Source organism: Anastrepha ludens, chromosome 3, assembly GCF_028408465.1.
Source record: "Anastrepha ludens isolate Willacy chromosome 3, idAnaLude1.1, whole genome shotgun sequence".
Lineage (NCBI taxonomy): Eukaryota > Metazoa > Arthropoda > Insecta > Diptera > Tephritidae > Anastrepha > Anastrepha ludens.
The window spans coordinates 127867905-127885757 of record NC_071499.1 but is presented as its reverse complement, the minus strand read 5'-3'; the positions used below and the strand labels follow the sequence as shown (position 1 = coordinate 127885757).

Below are 17853 nucleotides of genomic sequence, written 5' to 3'. Positions count from 1 at the left end.
AGTGTTTTACTTAGAGTTAGGTTAGGCATGTATACACAGATGGCCCAAAGCTCGAGGGCGGGGTGGGCGGAGGTGTATACTCCGAACATCTGGGCATCTCCTTCAGTTTTCGGCTCCCCGACAACTGCAGTATCTTTCAGGCTGAACTGATGGCAAAAATGAAAGCCGCGACACTGATTCTTCTGATTCTGCATACATTTTCGCTGATAGCCAAGTGGCGACAAAATCCTTCACAAAACAGTCGACAACTTCCAAGGTGGCCATCTCTTAAAAGGATGGTTAAGTCATTTCACCTGACGGTAACATAGGTTCCTGGCCATCGTGACATTGAGGGTAACTGTAGAGCCGATGAACTAGCGAGACTCGGCACTAAATTGACCGATGAGTACATAGACAATGACATAGAGATACCCTTACAAACATGTAAGTTACTCATCCTTAAAGAAATTGTAAGGAAAGCAAACGAAAGATGGCGTAATGAAGCCACCAGCAAAATCGCCCGTCAACTGTGGCCGACTCTAAATGCTAAACGCACAGAATCTCTGCTAAGCCAAAACAAACACAGTTTCAGCACACTGATCTCAGTCATAATGGGGCATTGCCTAATAGGTAGACACGCCAAAAGGATGGGTGTGCAAACACATGACGTCTGTAGATGGTGTCTAGATGAGGACGAGGAAGAGACAATGTCCACTGTCCTGCTCTAGATTTTTGATAGATCGCAAATAAAAAAAAAAATCTTGACAAAATCGTGTGTCTTCGCATGTGAGCCCATTTATGGTGGCATAACAAACTCTATTAAATATAAATGGATGGAAATTTCAAGAATGATGGAAGTTGAAAGAGTGAGCTTTGTGGAGAAGGTGTATGAGAGTACGAATAAGAGCGAAGTTTTGTTAGGTTAGGTTAATAAGGAAAGGAAAATGATAGAAAAGAGAATATAACTGAAACGGTTCACAAAACAGGGCTAGTTTACCTGGGGTGACAGCCTTTGGTCGGGAAAACCCCGAGTCATTCCGGTAACGTAGATCCGGCTATCATGGGAATGCCGAATAACATCTACTGGAGCAGATCGGACCAGGCAGTGTTTAGACAGGCAATAAACGACATTCATCGGGAGACCATCACTACGTTCTTAAGCTTTCGACCACCGAATGCCACCTACAGCAGATGAAGAGCTCCATCTTCCCCGGGAGACCACACTGGCACAATTACGTTCTGGATATTGTGGCATGTTAAACTCCTACTTATCCAGAATTGACCCCGACATACCAATCATATGCCCTGCATGTGAAGGCACCCCGCAAGACACTAACCCCCTTTTCACATGACCCTCAAAACCCACTCATCTAACACCCCTAACCCTTTGGACCCAACATGTCGGAAAGCATGTTTCCTGGGCCTTTACCTTTAGATGAGTTAGACGAAGACGACCGGTGATATGCTCTACATTGACAGGGCTTGTATAACTGCTACAACAACAACAACAGCATATAACTGAAAAAATGTATAAATAAAAAATAGGTTTTAAACATAAACATATAAACAGTTGGCTTTGCCCAATTCGCTGAGAACTGCTGAGAAGTGGTGGGGCATATTTCTCAATCGTGCCTAAATTTCCCCTCTGACAACGGACAGCTGCTTTGATATGTTACTTAACCCTATAAGTACGAATATGTGTATGCCTGAATATTTTTAAACATCTATTTTCTTTGCATAAAATGTTTCTTTTTTTATTATATTTGCAAAATTGTTACTTGCGCTCGATTCGTACAAATCTGTTCATGACAATAAACGCTCCCTAAAGTACTGTTCAGTTCTATGCAATCAATGCAAATTTTATTACTTCTATTAATATAAAATATTTCAAATATTCTTATATTGTTTTTTTTTTTTTTTTGTTGGGTTCTTATCGTATATACATATGTATAAGAAAGTGTATATGTATATAAAAGCTCAGCATTACACACATTTTTTCACAGTATTGCACATTAAAGTAGCGAATCTCATGGCGAAAAATATTAACAAAAATAACAAAACCAAAACGAAGTGGCAACAAATCGCTAAATTTTGAAAAAAAATTTGTTTTTTTCTAAAAAATTTAATTTTCCTACAAACTATTTAGACTTGTTTTAATTTTTGTATCTAAAACATGTCCACAGCATATTTTTCAAGCATCCACCAGTCAACCCAGCAGCACCTTCCGCATCATGTAACCACTGGCGCCACTTGTCTGTGGTCGTTCCGGTTCCGGCTCAATACATTTGGAGGAGCATAAATATTGCAACAGCGGCACACGATACTTGCCGCAGAAGTCCACGAATTTTATATGTTCAACGCGATTGTCGAAGAAGACACCCTTACAGTTGGGGTTCACACAGCAGTTGGCGCTTTGCAGATACTCGTTTACTGTAAGTGGCACAATGCCCGGTCCGACGGGGATGGCGGTGACCTTGACAACGCGTGCAGCCAATTCCATCAGACTCGGAGGCATCATGGCGATATCCTGTACGAAGCGCACCACCAATGGATTATCGCGCAAACTTAACTGTAAGAGAGGGGAAATGAGGGATGTGTGAGAGAGTGTAAGATTAGTATATGAAACAAATTCAATGGAGCTGAGGTCTCTTGCTTCAGCATACCTCTGTTAAATTCTTCAAAGCAATTATATCTTTGGGCAAATGTCTAAGGCGATTTTTGTGCAACAGCAGAGACTTTAGACTATCCAAATGTGCAATGCTGGTTGGTATTTTCTCAATAAGATTATCACAAAGTACTAGTGCTTGCAATTGGCTGAGCGAACCCACCGCTTCGGGTACATCGTTGATGAGATTGCCGCCCAACGAGAGTACCTGTAAGCTGGAATTAAGAAAAAGTAAAAGCGATGGAATTATAGAGAGATGAAATAATTAAATTCATTAAAATGTAACAGATTAAAAGTTTTACTTGAACACTTTTTACTATCTTTTAATTATAGTTAAAATTCGTTTACTGCAAATCGTTACTAATTTTGATTATTTTTTAATTAAATTTAAATTTAAAAAAATTATTAAAAGTTCTACCTCTTACTATTTTTTAATTAATGTTAAAAATTTTCTATATACAATTTTCATTAAATCAAAGTTAAAAAAAAATTAAAAATAATTTTAATTAAAAAAAAGACTTTAATTAAAAACTTAAAAACAATGCATCTAAAAAAATTAATTGATTAAGTAACTAAAAAAACTTTAGTAAAAATTAAATAAAAAAATGTAAGAAATTTTAATTACAACAAAATTAAAAAAATTAACTTAATTAAAAAAAACATTTTTAAATAAATAAAAATAATGATTAAAAAAATTAAAAAATCTTAATTACAACAAAAGTAAAAAAAAAATTTAATTAAAAAAATTAAAAACAATTTATTAAAAAAGATTTAAAAATAAAAGTAAGTTTAAAATTAAAATTTTAGTTAAAATTGTGTGAATTCGGTCACGAATTCAAGTTGTGAAAAATTCTAGTTGAAAATTAAAATGAAAATTTTTTGCCTTTTATTATTTTTTATAAAAATTCTGATTTAAAATTCAGTCAAAGTTTAGAAAAATTCTAGTTGAAGATTAAAATGAAAATTAAGCTAGACCTAATAAAAAACTAAATATTTTTTAATTAAACTTTAAATACATTTTTTTGAATTAAAATTTCATGTTTTTTTTGGTAATTTTTGTTATTTCAAGTTTTTCAATAAAAAAATAAATTAAAATATTAAATTTCGTAAGAAAATATAAAATTTTGAAAAGTATAAAAAAATATTTAATTAAAATTTTTTTTTAATTTTCTTTTTTATTTCCATATTTATTTTATGCATTTTTAATTAAAATCTTTTAAATAAAAAGTGTATTTAATGATTTGCAAAAAATATTTTTAACTATTTTGTGGTTTTACAATACAATTTACCGAAAAAAAAAACTACAAAATAAATAAAAAGTTGGTTGTTTTAAATGCTGAGGAAGGTTGGTTTTTAAGTCGTTGAAAACAACTCATAACTTTTTCTTGAAATATAATTTTTATAAGATTATTTCACAACATCAATTCAACAAGTACAAAACTTTTGACTTTGCTCGCGTTTCTTCTGGGTTACATTAAATCCTTATTTAGGACCAAACTAATGTCAAAAATTTGAATCCTGTTAGTTTTAGCTATGGTTTAGAGACTCAGCGGGAGAAGAGTGACTACCAGTGAGCAATGGTTTTGGAACAGAGGACTTGGCTGTTTTCATATATTAGGACGCGCCACATCAAAGCCACTACCAATAAAAATATCGAATAATCTACGAATGGCAACCGACGCAAGTTCGCAAATCAAACAATTATAGAGCCACATACGAAAAATATACCCAATGCCCTCACCAGCCATGGCATGCGAATCAAAGCTCAAGCCCTCAAAGTACTCGTGGAATTCCCAGGCATAAGTGACTGTGAGGCAGCCAAAGGCGGATACTATCTGTGCGTAAGAACACCCAATTGGAGAGAGGCTTGGACTGACTTCAGCTGGCCAAAACCACTTAGGTTATTATTGCGTCGATAAGGAAGGATCAAATAAACACGTTTTATAATAATTTTCTATAGAAAAAATATGCACGTGCGGCTATGACATGATACATCTGTCCAAATACCTCACGTGCTATTCACGTGACCCACTATTTCAAAAATCAAATCAGCTGTCGCCCAAACACTTATTACAATACATACATATAAACGGTGATTTTTTAAGAGTTATAGGAAAGTTTTTCAAAAAAAACACACGTCAAATTCAGAAAAATGCATGAAATTTTTATTGAAATCGATAGTACAGTCCATATAATTTAATGTTTGAAGATTATTTAACGCAGATGTTGACCGCGACTGGCATACTATTTCCAATGTTTCGGCCGGTATCTCACATATAAATGCTTTAATGTTGTCTTCCAATGCGTTAATTGAAGCAGGCTTGTCTGAATAGACATGAGCTTTAACATAGTCCCAGAAAAAATAATCTAAAGGCGTTATATCGCACGATCTGGGTGGCCAATTCACAGGTCCCGAACGTGAAATAAAATGTTCACCGAACTCGCCTCTCAACAAGTCCATTGTTACGCGTGCTGGGTGGCATGTGACATCGTCTTGCTGAAACCACATGTCATCCAAGTCAAGCTCTTGCATATTGGGCAAAAAAAAGTTGGATATCATTTCACGGCAGCGCTCACCATTCACAGTTATGTTACGATACCCTGCATCTTTGAAGAAGTAAGGTCCAATGATACCTCCAGCCCATAAACCGCACCAAACTGTGCCCTTTTCTGGATACGTTGGTAGCTCTTGCAATTCTTCTGGCTGATCTTCACTCCAAAATCGACAATTCTGCTTATTTACGTACCCATTGATCCAAAAATGAGCTGAACACAATTTTTCGATAAAAAAGTGGATCTTAAACTTTCTTAAGAGAACACGCATTTTTATATATTAATAAAATGCAATGATTTGAAGCGTTGTTTGTTTGTAAGACGATTCATGGTTGAATTATAGACCAAACTGAAGATGTTTGACAGTGAAACAAAACACGAAACGTGCGTTAGCTGTTTAAACCAACTGTTTAAAGAGATAATAGCTAAAAAATCACCCGTTACTTAATACAACACATACATACGCATACTGTATACATATATATTTATGAGCTTATTATTGCATATTACTTAATTTATGATTACTCTGTTCTGGTTATCGCTAGAAAAATTACTATTGTTGGGCGTCACAACACACAACAGAATAATAAATGCAAGTAAGGCAATGTTAAACTTCAGACGGTACGTAACTTTCCATTTGTACGAGTATTTATGTATTTGTCCATCGCGTGTTTTAACGTAATCTCTGCTCTGGCTAGTGGTCCAATCAGAACTGATATGAACTCAGACGCGATAATTTGTCCATGTGTCAGAAGCGATTGCAAAAGTATTTGTATGCTGGGTGAAAGAATTTGATATATCTGCCTCGAAGACAGATCCGGAAGACTGGACTTAGAGCAAAATGGTTACTGGGTAAGTTGTATATATATATATATAATTTGTGGAATTGTGGTATATATATATACAACTTACCCAGCAACCATTTTGGCGCGTACACACTTGTTTTGGGGTGTTGGGCCGAGCTCATCCTCCTATTTGTGGTGTGCGTCTTGATGTGGTTCCACAAATGGAGGGACCTACAGTTTCAAGCCGACTCCGAACGGTAGATATTTTTTATGAGAAGCTTTTTCATGGCAGAAATACACTCGGAGGTTTGCTATTGCCTGCCGAGGGGCGACCGCTATTAGAAAAATTTTTTTTCTTAATTTTGATGTTTCACCGAGACTCGAACCTACGTTCTCTCTGTGAAATCCGAATGGTAGTCACGCACCAACCCATTCGGCTACGGAGCCCGCGTAAATTGTAGAAATGAAAATGAACAGTAGCACCTTCTGTGTATATACCAAGCTTTGAAGAGGAAGAGACGAATCACTCTGGAAGAATTTAAATACAACTCTGTGTACGATTTATCGCCACAGACTTATTGATTGTAAGATTATTTCGCAGCACAAATTCAACAAGCGCAAAAATTCTGAGTTCACTGAAGTTTCTATTTTCTAATTCTATTCTCGATTCTATTTAATAAAGTCATCCAGGAATTGTGGTATCAAACTGTTGCTAAATACCTGAAATTCCCTACGACAATCGGCTCTACATTACCAGAATGACCCGCATTTATATACTGTTAAGGGTCATCATTCAAGCAGCATTCTCTCTCTTTTGCATCACCTCTCGAAATCATAAAATACTTTGCGTCGGAAAGACTTTTACTGTTGGTTTTAATGAAAAAGAATTTTACAGGATTTCCAAAACTATTTTTTTTTCTCAAACTTTAACAAAAAAGTAATTTATTGCGAATTATTTCGTTCTTGGTCACAAGAGAGAGTTTTCGTTCGCGCGGACTATTCCGCTCTTGGTGATAGCAGAGAGTTTTTGTTCGCAGATTATTCCGTCGAATGGAATTCCAATTATACGATGAATAGTTTTTTTTTACATTACTATTAAAACCGAAGTGCATCTAAATAGTTAGTATAAGCAGAGAAAAATGGAATTTGAATTAAGCAGAGTCGAGTGTAGTACCTGCGGGCGTTAGCTCATACATACATATGTTTTGTGCATACATATCTACATACTCACGCCATACTCACGCATGGCAGCAGCCGTCGTAAAAGTGTTGTAAAGAAAAGTGCTCGGCAACAATCGGAAAAATATATGAAAATATTTCAAAACAGAAACAATTTAAACAAACGAATAACCAATAGTCAAGGTCCAAACCCTTGGCATGAACTTGAAGCATATTTTTTTAAATGGAAGCGCTGTGATGAGCGCTTAAAAAACAAGTTATTTGGCTTAGTAACAGATAAGCGCATAGTAAATGCCACATTATAATCTTTGTTTATATTTTGTTTCACAATGTTTGGTTTTAATTGATCACCTATAATATTTTTTATTTTATTTTATGGTATTTTAATTTACTTTTTCTTGCTTTTTTATTTTATGTTATATTTAATCTTATTTTATGTTATGTTATGTGTTGTTATTTAATTTAATGACGTTTTAATATACCTTATTTTACCTTTTATATATTTTTTTTCTTTTTATTATCTTTTTAATTTACTTTATTTTACTTTTTCTTATTTTTTTTTTCTTTTTATTATTTTATTTTATGTTAAGCAATGTATGCCTTGGCTATTTCGATTTGAGTCTCCACTATTGTTTTTCTAAGACTCCTTTCCTTTTCTTCTTCTTCTTAGCCGCCTTTACCTCTTTTGATGGTTGAGACGTGCTCCGTACCGGATATCATAATACTCTGCGTGCACTCTGATCGACGTTTTCTGTATCAGTTGTTTTTTGTTGTTGTTCTTCTTGTTGTTGAATTGATTTATTTTTTGTATTCTGGGTCTCTGCTTCAAGTCTCGCTATCTTTGCATGATTTACAGTTGTCATGAAACAGTTCCCATTATCTATGCAAGTGCAGGGAGGCCACGCGAGCCCTTATGGGAGGTTGTGTTTAGAACCAGATTCAGACACAAGTCATGAGTTGTCTCAGCTCAACCTGTACCACCAACTTAATGGTGGCGTAGCATAGAAGCTACTTGCAGGCCTGCCTCAGTTTTAACGAGACGGAAGCTGTAGTCTGTCAGCCATTTCAGAGAGAAATGTCACCCTCCTGTATTGAGGTGATAGAATACTCCTTTCAACAGCCCTTTGACTGTTTGATCGGAGTCACTTTTCCAGTATAGCATAATCAGGATCTTATGGTCTCGATCCTGATGAGCTTTGGTGCCCTGCAGCTGGAGGTTATCGTGCGATATGAGGCCCTTCAGGTATGCCTTACCGCGGGTGACCCGACCCGCTAGAGAATGCTATGTTGCGTTACGTCATGTTATTGAATTATGTTATATTTAATCTAATTCTGTGCTATATTATTGGAGGTTGAATTAGTTTTAAAGGTGACACACAGATGGCGCTATTTATCACTTTATCGCGTTGGCAATACTGAATATATATTCATGACAAAGCCTCATCCCTAGGCTTTGTTTATCAGTATCTGTCATTTCGCTGAAGTATAAACAACGCAGTGTTTTCGTGCTCCGAGTATGTCAACTTTCGTGCCGTCGAAACGCAATTTGCGGGAAGCTTTGCTTTTCTGCTTCAATTTGAAAAAAAATACAGCCCAAGCCCGTGAATTGCTGCAGGAGGCCTACCCAGACCATACTCCGTCGATTTCAACATGTGAGTACTGGTTTCGACGATTCAAAAGTGGTGATTTTCACACCGAAGACAAGGAGCGTCTTGGCCAGCCCAAAAAGTTCGAGGATGCGGAATTGGGGGAATTGGTAAACGAGGACTCGTGCCAAATCCAAGAAGAGCTTGCTGAATCATTGGGCGTTGATAAATCAACCGTTTGCAAGCGTCTAAAAGCGATGGGAATGATCCAAAAGCAAGGACATTGGGTCCCGTACGAGTTGAAGCTGCGCGACGTCGAACGGCGACTTTTTACGTGCGAATTGCTGATCGAGCGACAAAATCGGAAGGGTTTTTTGCATCGGGTGGTGACTGGCGACGAAAAATGGATCCACTACGATAACCCAAAACGCAAAAAATCATGGGGTTTGCCCGGCCACGCATCAACGTCGACGGCTAAGCAGAATATTCACGGCAAGAAAATCATGCTCTGCATTTGGTGGGATCAGGTCGGCGTCGTATATTTTGAGCTGCTCCAACCGGGCGAAACAATCACGGGGGATCGTTACCGACTGCAATTGATGCGTTTAAGCCGGGCATTGAAAGAAAAACGGCCGGAAACAGTAAAAAGGCACGACAAGGTTATTTTGCAACATGACAACGCTCGGCCGCATGTTGCTCAACCTGTCAAAAAATACCTTGGAACGCTTGGCTGGGAAGTGTTACCCCACCCGCCGTATAGTCCAGACATAGCTCCCTCCGATTATCATTTGTTCCGGCATATGAGTCTCGATTTGGCGGACCAGCGGTTCTCCTCGTACGAGGCTACCAAAATATGGGTTGAGTCATGGATAGCCAAGCAGCGGCCAGAATTTTGGAGAAACGGCATCCGGAAATTGCCCGAAAGATGGGCGAAAGTTGTAGCTAGCGATGGCCAATACTTCGAATAAAATATTTTGTACCGTTTTTTCACAATAAAGCCCCAAATCTTCGAAAAAAACCTTTAAAACTAATTCAACCTCCAATATATAATGTTATTATATTATATTTTACTTTTTTTTCTCAAGTTTTCTTTTTTTTATTTTTGAACTTATTTTACTTTATTTTAATTTCATTCCGTATTATTATCCATATCTTAATTAAATTTGTTTTATTTTATGTTATGTATATTATGTTGTGTTATGCTATGTTATGTTATGTTATATCATATCATTACGTCATTTTATTCTATGTTATGTTGTGTTATGTTTTTCATATTATTTTATTTTACTCAATTTTAATTTTAATTTTATTTATTAATTTTTTTGGTATTTTACGACATTTTTTATTTTAGTTTGCTTCATTTAGTTTTATTTTTTTTTTAATTTTTACTTTAAATTTCTTTTATTTTATTTTATCATATGTTATGTAAAGTCATGTCATGTTATTTGAACTTGAACATTTTTATGTTATTATATTTAATCTTATTCTATGTTATGTTGTGCTATGTTTTTGTACATTAATTTGTTTTACTCTATTTCAGTGTTAATTTATTTTAAATTTTTACTTTTTTATAATTTTTTATTTTTACTTTTTTGGTGTTGTATACATTTTTTTATTTTGTTTAACTTTATTTTAATTTAATTTTATATTTAATTTTGATTTTGATTTAAAATTTATTTTATTTTAGGTTATTATGTTATTCTATTTTGTTTAATCTTATTCTATGTTATGTTGTGTTATGTTTTCTTTGTATTTTATTACAAATTTTATTTTATTTGACTTTTTTTAATTTGTTACTATGCTATGTCATTTTATGTGATTATGACGTTATTTTATTTTATTTTTACTTCACTTTAATTACATTTTATTTTATTAATTTGCATTCAAATTAAACAAAAACTATGCCTATGACCGGCGATTGTTCTAATTTACTGTTTAATCGTAGTAATTAATTGCATTTATATAACTGACTCGCCAGTGGCCTTTCGCCACAAACAGGTTATCGTTTTTCGTAGTGCTGCGCTAGCTGATTATCAACAATCCATTTCACAACTGTCGGTTTTATTTCAGCATGTGTATAAATATTTCAATTCAAAATAACATGGGAGTTCATTTAAAGTAATAAAAATGCGACTACATTACTTTATCATATCAATCTACACACACATGCGCTAAGCGCCCACTAGTAGATGTAGATGAGGTTGCGAATCAGAGCATGGCGAGCTTGGCACTTTGTTCACTTTTGCAATGTATGCAGAAATCATTTTGCTGGCAAGTTTCTTGTTTTTCTTTTTATTAGTTATTATTTATGAAATTTTCACTCTTGAACTATTGGAAATATGCAAGTCTTTGTATTATTTGAAAAACACACTTCACAATAGCTGTAGACAATCAGCTAATATAGGCACTTACATATGTACATATGCACATACACACACACACATACACACAAAAGAATATACGGAAAAATGGCAATTGGTTAAATCGAAGAAGAACCAAAAGGGGTCTACGCAGAATACTCTAAAGCGAGACGATAAGAAGACGGAAAATAGCGACGCCAAAAACAATCGCAGACGGAGAAGACCACCACGTAAGGACGCTATTGTAGTCAAAAGCGCTGGTAGCATCTCATATGCCGAAATCCTGAAGCGCGTTAAGACAGAGCCAAGTCTTAAGGAGCTTAGCAATAATATACAAGGAGTAAAGAAAACAGCCAAAGGAGAGTTACTGCTGCTGCTAGAAAAATCATCAGACCCAAATACCTCGAAGGTCCATGAAGCTGTTAAGGCGGCCTTAGGGGAAACTGTAGATGTCAGGGCGCTTACGGAGCTGAGGCAGGTCGAAATTCGTGACCTTGATGAAATCACGACAAAGGAAGAAGTCCACGAAGCGGTAGTAAAACAATTTCAACAGCTAGAGGTACCTATCTCAGCCATCCTGGGTCTGCGAAAAGCTTATGGAGGAACACAAACGGCGACGTTAAAGGTAACACCGGAAATCGCTACCAAACTGGTGGAAGCTAATAAAATCCGTATAGGCCTCGTAATTTGTCGCATACGGGAGAAGATCGAGCCAAAAAGATGCTTTAAATGCATGGAATATGGGCATGTGGCAGTAAGCTGTAAAAGCACAGCTGACCTTACAAACACCTGCTTCAAATGTGGCAATAAGGACCACCAAGCCAAAAACTGCACACAAACAGCAAGCTGTATAATGTGCAAGAAGGAAAAGGCAAGTGATACGGCGCATGCGATGACCAGCAGTAAGTGCCCTCAATATCTGAGAGCTCTTAAAGATATTCGGCAGAAATGAAGATCTTGCAACTAAATCTCAACCACTGTGAAAGCGCCCAGGACCTACTCGAGCAGACCATACGGGAACACAAAATAGATGTTGCTATACTTAGTGAGCCCTATAAACACAAAAAAGGTAACGGCTGGGCCTCTGACACAACAGGCAAGTCAACGATTTGGAACTGTGGAGTAAATAGATCCCAACTGATGAGCGTGAATGCAGCCCGCGGATTCGTACGTGCACGCGTTGAAGGCACATACATTTACAGCTGTTATCTACCACCCAGCTTAACTCTGCTGGAAGCAACAGGCATCCTGGAGAACCTCGCCCAGGATGTAAAGGAGCATAGACCTGTCATCGTAGCCGGTGATTTCAACGCTTGGGCTGTTAACTGGGGATGCCCACGGACAAGCCCTAGAGGGCAAGCCCTGCTGGAAGCGTTCGCTATGCTAGATATAGCCTTGATGAACACAGGAAGTCAACAGACGTATCAAAAGGCGGGAATGGGGTCTATAATCGACCTTACCTTCGTGAGTTCTAGTCTTGTTCGCGACACGAAATGGTTCGTCAGCCAGCATTACACTCGGAGCGATCACCTCGCAATAATCTGTGAAATAAGGAAGCACGGCGAAGAAAGGTTCTCAAATAACTACGACACGCGGTACAAAATTAAAACAATGGAGGCTGAGATTATCGAAATCATGCTGGCAGATGTAACTCTCGGAGGGGATGCATCTGAGAAAACAAAACAAACCATGAGACACCTAACAGAGGCATGCGACGCAGCCATGTCCAAAACGAGGCCCAATAAGCGCAACAGCGAACCTGTCTACTGGTGGACAGCAGACATTGCAGAACTGCGCAGCGAATGTTTAAGAGCAAGGCGAATCTACCAACGATCTAGGGGTACGGACAGTTTTCAAGAAAACCAGCTCCAATATAAGCAAAGAAGGAAGGCCCTAAAAAAGGCAATCAAAAACAGTAAACGCCGGTGTTTCCTGCAGCTATGCGACGATGCCGATAACGACCCTTGGGGCCTCGGTTACAGGCTTGTTATGAAAAAGCTCAAAGTCTTTAAGCCACTCCCAACAACATGCCCAACTACACTGCGTAATGTAGTAGAAACTCTGTTCCCCGTCCAAGACACTACAAGAGACCACGAATTGGTAGGATCCTGTGAAGGCGACCAAAATTTGCAGCTAACCAACAAAGAAGAACTCCTTATGGTCATAAAACGGATTAAAAATAATAAAGCTCCCGGACCGGATGGAATCCCCAACGAGGCCTTAAAAGTTGCTATCCAAAGTCGTACCGACATTTTTGTAGATCTCTACAATACATGCCTAAAGGAAGGTACATTTCCAACCCAGTGGAAGTTGCAGAAACTGGTTTTAATACCAAAAGGATCCAAGCCTGCGGAAGACCCTACAGGCTACCGCCCCCTGTGCATGCTCGACACTGCAGGAAAAATCCTGGAACGACTGATTGCAGTCCGTCTGGAGGCTGCTATAGAGGATGTAGGCGGTCTATCACCCCGACAATTCGGATTCCGGAAAGCCCGTTCAACAACAGATGCTGTGTCTGCAGTCAAGACCATTGCGCAGAAGGCAATTGAAGGTACTCGATGGCTAAACGGTAGCAAGGAGTATTGCCTAATTGCGACACTAGACGTCAAGAACGCCTTCAATACGGCGAATTGGAGCAAAATTCTGATCGCCCTTGATAATTTCCACGTTCCAAGGTACATTCGCAGGATTGTCGCCAGTTACCTTTCCGACAGAACACTGCGCTATAAAACCGATGCTGGGGTAAAAGAGCACAAAATAACTGGCGGAGTTCCACAAGGCTCAGTCCTGGGACCCTTACTTTGGAACGTCATGTACGATGGAGTCTTGCGCCTCAGTCTGCCTCTAGGGTCGCAAATCATTGGATTTGCTGACGACATAGCTGTTGTGGTCGTGGCCAAAACACTCCGTCGAGCCGAAGAAACATGTAACCGGGCTGTCGGCATGGTAAAGAGATGGTTATGTAACAGTGGTCTAACTCTTGCGGACCATAAAACTGAAGTCGTACTAATTAGCAGCAGGAAGATTGTGGAGTCAGCTAATATAATGGTGGGCGACCATGGTATAGAATCGAAGCCATTCATTAAGTACCTGGGCGTAATAATTGACCGTAGGCTCAATTTTAAAGATCACTTGGTGTACGCGAGCAGCAGGGCGGCAGAAGCAGTAACTGCGCTAACACGACTAATGATGAATATCAGAGGCCCTAGGCAAAACAGCAGGAGACTTCTTAATACTGTGGTCTCATCGATTTTGCTGTACGCAGCTCCGGCATGGGCGGAAGCCACAAACTACAGCTCGTATGTGAAGTGTATGAAATCGGTGTACCGATTGAGTGCCCTCAGAGTGTGCTGCGCGTTCCGCACGGTATCGGAAGACGCCATTATGGTCATAGCAGGTCTACTCCCAATAAATTTAATGGCAAAAGAGTACGCTGAAGTTTACCAAAACAAAGCTACTTCAGAACGACAGACAATACGCAGGATAGCAAGGGAGCGCAGCCAGCGTTTATGGCAGGAAAAATGGAGCTCGTCTCCCAACGGACGTTGGACGTACCGTTTGATTCCCATTATTTCCAAATGGATTAACCGTGAACATGGACAGTTAGATTACTACCTGACCCAAATACTGACAGGACATGGGTGCTTCAAATCCTACTTATACAGGTTTAAGCACGAAGACGACCCGTACTGTTCTCATTGTGCACCAACTGCAGAAGACGCAGAACATGTTTTGTTTGTCTGTCCGCGATTTGCGTTAGAAAGGGGGGAACTAAGCACTAGGGTGGGGAAGCCAATTACGGCTGATAACCTAGTCGATATTATGATAGAGTCCGAAGAATATTGGTCCGCTGTATGTAATATGGCAAAAATAGTAATCTCCAAACTGCGTAGCGCTGAACAACAGCGCAGATCTTCATGAAGAGGCAATAGGCCGCTCCCCCTTCCGTGAAGTACTACTTAACGGTTGTCCCGCGGGAGGGAAACGGAGCTGGGGTGGGTTTTTAGTGGGTGAGCCGAAAGGCAAGTCTCACACTTTTCGGCTTTCAATGCTTTGTGCCACCTCCATAAAAAAAAAAAAAAAAAAAAAAAAAAAAAAAAAAAAAAAAAACACAAAAGAATATACATACGTGTAGATACCCAGACTTGATGCTGATAATCTTCGGCCGAAAGGGTCAGTGACGGCAATCAACGCTCAAAAATCGAAAATCACTGATATGGCAAAGTGTATTCAATTGAATTTAAATACATACAGACATGCATAGATGCCATATACTAACAGGCGTTTGGGTAAGCAACCTATAAACAAAGTAGCTGCTGCCTGTTTTCCACCGCTAAGTAGACAATCGTTAACCTTGGAGCGTTTTTTCTGACTTAAAAGCCCTTTGTTTGTGCGAAAAATTCAAAACACAAAGTACAAACTTGGAATGCTCCCAGCTAAAAAGGCCGACAAAATTATGTAAAACAGAATATTCCATTATTCGAAGCTTAAAAACCTCTTAAAGCGCTTGAAGTAAAGCTGTCATTTGGGCAACTTCCATACGTTGCAGTATATTTCCATACTTTTTTGACACTTGTCGAAGCAATGCAAACTTGAATTAGACCCTAGGACCCATAGTAAGCTAGCATGGGTAAAACTCCAAACACAAAAACCAAAAAAAAAATCTTCAATTTCATCACTCATTCACTCGTCTACCCACCTTTGCATTTTCCATATATCCTTTGAAATCGCTGAAATCTTATTTGCGCCCGCATAGAAGTAGCGCAGCTGCCTCAACTCCACCACCTGTTCGGGAAAGTGTGTCAGCTGATTGCCACTCAGATTTAGCTCCTTCAAGGCTGAATTGCGCATCACAAACGATTTTGGCAGCGATTTATTGGTCAGTTGGTTATTTTTGGCTATCAGTGTGACCAATGGCAGATTGCATATAGCCTCGGGCAACTGTGTCAGACAATTGGAGCTCAGATCCAATATTTTCAAATTGGTGAATTTCATAAGCGCCGACGGGAGACGCGTAAGCCGATTGTGATTTAGCAGCAAAGTTTCGAAATCTTTGTGTGTTTTTAGCGTCTTCTTTGCGTGTAAATCGTCGTCCAGCGTGATTTCCAGGAGGTTCATGCGTCCATAATCCAGTGTTTTTTGCTCGCGCGCGTCTGTGTCGCTGCTATCCGATGTGTAGACTTCCATTTTTCTTTAATTTTATTTTATTGCTCTGATTAATTTGTATTTTTTGTACCGTTATTTTTCTTGTTTTTTTTTTTGTTTGTAGTGTTTGTAGTTGTCTTTGCACAAATATAAATTTTCACATTAATTTGAAGTAATCGGCGTTTTAATGTGTTTTCTTAAATATTAATTTAAGCTAATTGCGCTTCAAGTTATGATTTTCACATTGCCGCTCGTCTGTAGTTCTCGAGGGACTGCTGTGAAGTGTTTTGGAACAAGTATTTATTGCAAGTACTGATTGCCCATTACCCGACTGAGTTTCCGTCGTGTTGCCTGGCGTGAGAGCTGCCAGTTGTTCGGCAAAAGTTATACCGAAAACAAAAAAAAAGAAGTATTTTACTTAATGAAGCGCTTGGAGTACCACACCGCTTAGGTAGCACGGACCAGCGTTCAGTGCGATTGAGCCAATACTAAATACTAACTGATAGCGATAGCTGCTGTATACCGGCCTAGCGCAATCACTTTAACGACAACAACCCGACTACGAGTACTGACTGATTAGCTCTTTGAATGACGCCATTCACTTGGTTTGGGCTAGTTAGTCGCCTCACAGTAATATTCAGTGGCATTCTCAAAAAAGGCTTAGTTCAGTACCAGTCACTTTATGATAACTTCCGAATTCGTGCACAGTGCAATCAAATTGGACCAGTTGCAGTGCAGAAACTGAGCTAAAATGAATGCAAAAAAAAAGTAATACACAAAATCGCTCATCACACACTTGACGGCTGAAAACGATTGCCACCGATGGTCTCCGATAGTTGATGTATTTACTGTCAGTACTATCGAATAATACAAATTATTATTTTGACTGTATAAGCATAGGGTAAAGGCGCTAGTTGTCGGACACTTACCTTTTTATAAATTTAAAAAAATCATAACTTTCGTAATAAGGGTCTTTCAAAAGTGACGTCTAGCTGTCAGTAGTAAACAATTCCTATACGGTATCTTTTTTTTAGACAACTTTAACTCTTGTAAAGTACAATTTGTACAGATGTCCAGATTTGTCCACAAGAGAACATAGCTTAAAATTTTTGAAACTTATGAAAATGGTCGATCTTTTCAAATAACATATCGCAAAATTCGTGTTTTCTTTGGTGGAAATGATCGTCCGAATGAGTCGACAATTTTAAGGAAAAAATTATGCGCATAAAAGAATGAGAGGATGCAAGAAGGGCGAAACGATAAGGCTATTACAAGACCGCTGGAGAAACGAAATGCTATGCTTTCGGGGCAAGGGTATTTCCAGAAATCCCAGTTCAAAAGACGGAAATGCGAACACCCCACATGCATATACAGTGATGCAGCCGAAGATGACGCTGAACACAACTTTTTCCAAAGCATGCGTTGGGAACAAGAGCGTCGAACGCTAGAGAATGCAGTCGATCACATAACCACTGAAAATGTAATCGTCAAGATGCTAAGTGGCGAAGAAAAGTGGGAGGTTATCAGTGGTTTCGCAAACTCTTAAGCATAGACCTTGTAATGAGAAAGATAGAACGCCACTCTGAAGTAATGTGAAAGCGG

At 38.4% G+C, this 17853-nt stretch overlaps 1 protein-coding gene across 1 annotated transcript; it reads right to left on the bottom strand.

Annotated features, from left to right (window-relative positions):
* Nucleotides 1-1937: 1937 nt before the first annotated feature.
* LOC128859187 (leucine-rich repeat-containing protein 58) lies at nt 1938-16755 on the bottom strand. Its single transcript, XM_054095963.1, has 3 exons — nt 15806-16755; nt 2643-2859; nt 1938-2548 (listed from the first exon to the last, which is right to left on the bottom strand). Exons 1-3 carry the CDS (start codon nt 16291-16293, stop codon nt 2186-2188), a joined length of 1068 nt encoding a protein of 355 aa, XP_053951938.1. The 5' UTR covers nt 16294-16755; the 3' UTR covers nt 1938-2185.
* Between the last annotated feature and the right edge of the window lie 1098 nt (nt 16756-17853).

Excerpts from the sequence above, each read along its gene's own strand:
- LOC128859187 (XM_054095963.1), bottom strand. The coding sequence starts at position 16,293 with ATGGAAGTCTACACATCGGATAGCAGCGACACAGACGCGCGCGAGCAA. Across the intron at positions 2,860-15,805 it reads GATATATGGAAAATGCAAAG|CTTACAGGTACTCTCGTTGG; the intron begins GTGGGTAGACGA and ends TCTTAATTCCAG. Across the intron at positions 2,549-2,642 it reads CTTTGAAGAATTTAACAGAG|TTAAGTTTGCGCGATAATCC; the intron begins GTATGCTGAAGC and ends CCTCTCTTACAG.